Source organism: Cryptomeria japonica, chromosome 11 (assembly GCF_030272615.1).
Source record: "Cryptomeria japonica chromosome 11, Sugi_1.0, whole genome shotgun sequence".
In the NCBI taxonomy this organism is placed as follows: Eukaryota; Viridiplantae; Streptophyta; class Pinopsida; order Cupressales; family Cupressaceae; genus Cryptomeria; species Cryptomeria japonica.
The window spans coordinates 127708309-127712894 of NC_081415.1; the positions used below are offsets into that span (position 1 = coordinate 127708309).

Here is a 4586-nt window from a genome sequence, read left to right on the forward strand (position 1 = left end):
AACTTATCTAGCATCCAGTCTAAGAGATACTATAAAACATTTCAATTGAATAGCAATCAGTCAAAAATGAGAAACATGAGGGTTTCTCTTTCTTCTTAAATGAAGGATTGGAAAAGTCAAAAAATATTGAAAAGCTTTAATTTTTATACATATGTTAAAAAAACATGTTTTGTTGTGTTGTATTCAAACAAGACACATTAATGATTATTATAATGTTATTATCATGTAAGCTATCTACCATACAATTTCAAGTATATAAAAACCTTTCAATAGAATAGCATTCGGTCAAAGGTTATTAAAATACTCAAAAAAACTATTGTTTCCTTTTCTCAATAGTTATCACAACAGAAAACAAAGACATTGTTGATATGTTTATTAATATTTATTAATCTGAGATGTTATTAGATAACTTATCTAGCATCCAATCTAAGAGATACTAAACTATATTTCAATTGAATAGCAGTCAGTCAAACATGAGAAACATGAGGGTTTCTCTTTTTTCTTAAATGAAGGATTGGAAATGTCAAAAAATATTGAAAAGCTTTAATTTTAATAATATGTTTAAAAAACATGATTTGTTGTGTTGTATTCAAACAAGACACATTAATGATTATTATAATGTTATTATCATGTAAGCTATCTACCATTCAATTTCAAGTACATAAAAACCTTTCAATCGAATAGTTGTCGGTCAAAGATTATTAAAATACTCAAAAAAACTAGAGTTTCCCTTTCTCCTTATATGATTGATTAAAAACAAAATGCTTCAGAACATAAGAGAATATTGGTCGCAATAGAAAAAAAAAGCATTGCTGATATGCAATTTATTAATATCTATTAATCTAAGATTTTATTATATAACCTATCTACTATTCAACCTAAGAAATACCAAAAAAACATTTCAATTGAATAACAGACAGTCAAAAATTACTCTTGACAGACACGACGGTTTCTCTTTCTCCTTAAATGAAGTATTGTAAACCAATTGATAGGCAGCTTCATGTGGTGATGTTCCCTTGGTTTGCACAAGGCCATATAACACCCTTTCTAGACCTAGCCAAGAGCCTCCTCACTTCTGGACTTAGAATTTCATTCGTCTCAACTCCGGTTAACATTGAATGGATTAAAAAGAAGATAGTGCCTGGAATTGAGCTAGTGGAGCTCCAACTGCCATCTATGGAGGGTCTGCCTGGGAGTGTTGAGTCCACGACAGGTTTATCCGAGATAGGAAGAACAGACTTAGTGCCGCTTCTCTTCCAAGCGATAGATCTTTGTGAGCTACCCTTTGGAGCGTTGTTGAAACTCCTTTCCTTAGATTTTATCATATTTGATGCGGCACTATGGTGGACTCCTTGGGTTGCTGACAAAATGGGTATTCCCACAATAAATTTCATGGTAGTTGACATGGTGGCCATGAGTTTCGCAATAGGACAGTATAGGCAACGACTGCCCGATATCCCAACCGCCGAGGATCTGACTATACCACTACCCAGATTCCCTCCATTGGTCATCCACTTGCGAACCTTTGAAGCCTGGAAGGAAAGTAAGGGCTTCACCATCATTAACCACCTTTCTATCTTTGTGGAGGAAAGCTAGGTAACGCTTAGCAATACTTGCTGAGAGTTGGAAGGTATGAAGGAAGCACCGGGCAGTTCATGTTTCCCATTGGGATTTCCATGCATAGCCTGCCTCCTTGGCCTGATGCAAACCGTTGCTTGGCCTGGCTGGACAAGCAACCCACTCGTTCTGTCGTGTTTGCGTGCTTCGACAGTGAATGCCCTCTCACCGCCCAAGATCTCGCTGCTCTCCTGTTGGGGTTGGAGGAAAGTGAAATTTCATTCCTGTTATTTCTTTTTCGCCATGCAAGGGTTGAGTTGCACAGAGTGTCTGAGGATTGCACCCATGGTAGAGGACTCATGGTTACAAACTGGGCACCTCAATTGCACATTTTAAACCATCCTTCCACTGGAGCTTTCTTTTCACATTGTTGGTGGAATTCTGTGACAAAAGGCCTGAGGTTTGGAATGCCTATTGTTGCTATTCCAATCCAGTTCGACCAGCCTTTATTTGCTCGGCTAATTGTTCACGAATTGAAGATGGGAGTGGAGGTTAAAAGAAACAAAGAGGATGGTTCTTTCACTAAGGAGGACGTAGCTAAAGCTGTCATAGCTGTGATGGTTGTTGAGAAACATGTGTCTCAACCTTGCAGTCTTTTTCTGGAAAATTTCAGAATTTGTTTGAGGTAGTTTTCCACATGTTTATGCATTGGAAAATGGTTAGTGAGTTGTTAAAAATGAGTCTTGTCCATAGTAGAATATAGGTGGGCCATTTTTAGAGCCTTAATGACTCATTTTGTGACTTTTAAGAGGGTCTAAGCTAGGGGACAAAATTATGGACGGGATTACTATTTTAACCTAGTTGTTTTTCCATTTTGGAAATGTAAATGTCAAAAATGGGCACCATGTGGCATGGTGGTTAAGCCCATGGTTTTGTAAAACCACAAGTGGTTTCCAGGTTGTAAAATCACTATAAAAGGAGAGCTTGGGGAGGAGTTTGATCATTGAGTTTTTTGCAAGACTGGATGCTAGAAGGAGTCTCTCTGAGTTTGAGTTGTGGTGATGCGCTCCTATAAGAACTTGCATTGCAAGTGTATTGTAATCAGCTTGATTTGATAATACATTGTGCGAGTTTTGGAGGGTGGGGTTTTTCTCCCAGAAGGGTTTCCCCACGGTAATCACTATGTTATGTGTTCATTGCTATTTTGTTTATGCTTTATTGTGCATTTCTTGATATCTTAGTAATATTTAAGTTGAAAGTTGCATAACCATCCCCTCAAGATTAGCGTAGGAAGCATTTCCGCACACCTTTGCTTCCTTACAATGGTGGAGGAAGAAGGCAAACAAATTAAATCCAATATCGAGCAAATTAGTAGGGTGCTGACCAGTAATGATTGCTAAGTCCGTCAAACAAACATCAGCAACTTTGTCTCTGTGCTCAAAGACAAAGCCTTCAGCAAACAAACTGTTTGATACATATGTCTATGTTTATATCTATATCTATATTTATATCTCTATTGTATGTTGTCACGGTTGCTAGTTTTCACATGTTTTAGTTTCTTTTAAAGGGAAGAAAATAGATGTTTCCATCATTGTATTCTTTTTAGGCCTTTTGTAATAGTATAACTATTTCGTTCGACTATTAAAGTTTACATTAATAATGTCATCTTAATGACTTGTAGTTTTTTAGTAGTTTAATGTTGTTTTTATTAAATAATTTGTTATTTTGTTTTAGGTTGATTGTTCAAGAAGTTATAATGGATAGGCTTTATAAAAGCCATAATGTAATACATTGAAAATCAACTCTCAATAATATTATCATTATTTTATATTAAATACTATGCAAATGCATATGTTTTGTTGATTTTTCTAATATTGTTTCTCCGGACGGCTTTTATACCACTCAATAGTTCCAATAGCTATTGTCAACAAAATTGCTAAAAGACCAGCCTAATTTAATAAATTATATATTTTGTATATGTATTTTAGGACTGTCTTTACATTTATTTAATATATATTGTCACATGTCATACTCTTTTGAAAATCACACTCATATCTAAAATAGACAACTATTGTATAATGTTGTTATGAAATTATGTATCTTCAAATAGTGCAATGAATTGTTGCTCTAGTGTTGTAACCTCTCTTATGCTTAATAGAAAAAATTAAAATAAACATAACATTTTTTTACCAAATGAACATTTATTATAGGTACCATATCATAATCCGCCATAATTTATTATTCTCTGTCTTTAGTAGTGATAGTCATGTTTTCAATGTGAAATATTTGCTTATTTGATTTGTCATGTATAAAAAAAATGTTGATATAGGGAGGTTTAATTTTTTAACTTATTTTTAATGGAAAATAGGTAGAATTAAGAGTTTTCTTAATGAGTTGCTACATTTTGTTTGGTTTTTCAATTGCTGACAAATGTATTTGCAATTTGTATAAAATATGGCATAAATTATGTAACAAAACAAAGGGAAACTTGCATATTAAGTTTTTTCTTAGTTGTTTTGTTGTAATTTATGGGAGGAAAAGTGTTCTACACATTGGGATATGTAGCAAGAATTACTTTGGCATATACTTGTGCTTATTCAGAAATCCTAATTCTAGCAATAGTTTCTACATATAGAAATACAAATTCTACTAATACAAGCTTGAAAATCCTTGTAAATTTCAACTTTCCAATTTAAAAAATAGATGTTTTAATTCCTATTTGCATAATTCAAATCTAAAATGAACTTGGGGCTTTATATGATAGTGTTACATCAAAAATTTTACACCCTTAAAATTTTCTTGGTTTGGATTATGGTGTTCATAAGAGCATAATTAATTCATTGATTCTTTTAATAAATTTCTTGAAGACTCTTGGGCTTTGGGGGAGGGATAAATTCTTCAAAGGCATCTTAGAATTCATCATTATCTATGTCCACTTGTATTTTATGGGAGGATTTTGTCATATCCTCAAACCCTTCATTAAACTAGAAATCCCTAGTTTGTAACACATTCTCTAGAATAGGATCGTA

At 33.7% G+C, this 4586-nt stretch overlaps 1 protein-coding gene across 1 annotated transcript; it reads left to right on the forward strand.

Moving 5' to 3' along the window:
- Nucleotides 1–966: 966 nt before the first annotated feature.
- LOC131041056 (putative UDP-rhamnose:rhamnosyltransferase 1) lies at nucleotides 967–3321 on the forward strand. Its single transcript, XM_057974032.2, has 3 exons — nucleotides 967–1543; nucleotides 1639–2177; nucleotides 3292–3321. The coding sequence occupies exons 1-3, from the start codon at nucleotides 967–969 to the stop codon at nucleotides 3319–3321; spliced, it is 1146 nt and encodes a 381-aa protein (XP_057830015.2).
- Nucleotides 3322–4586: the final 1265 nt, after the last annotated feature.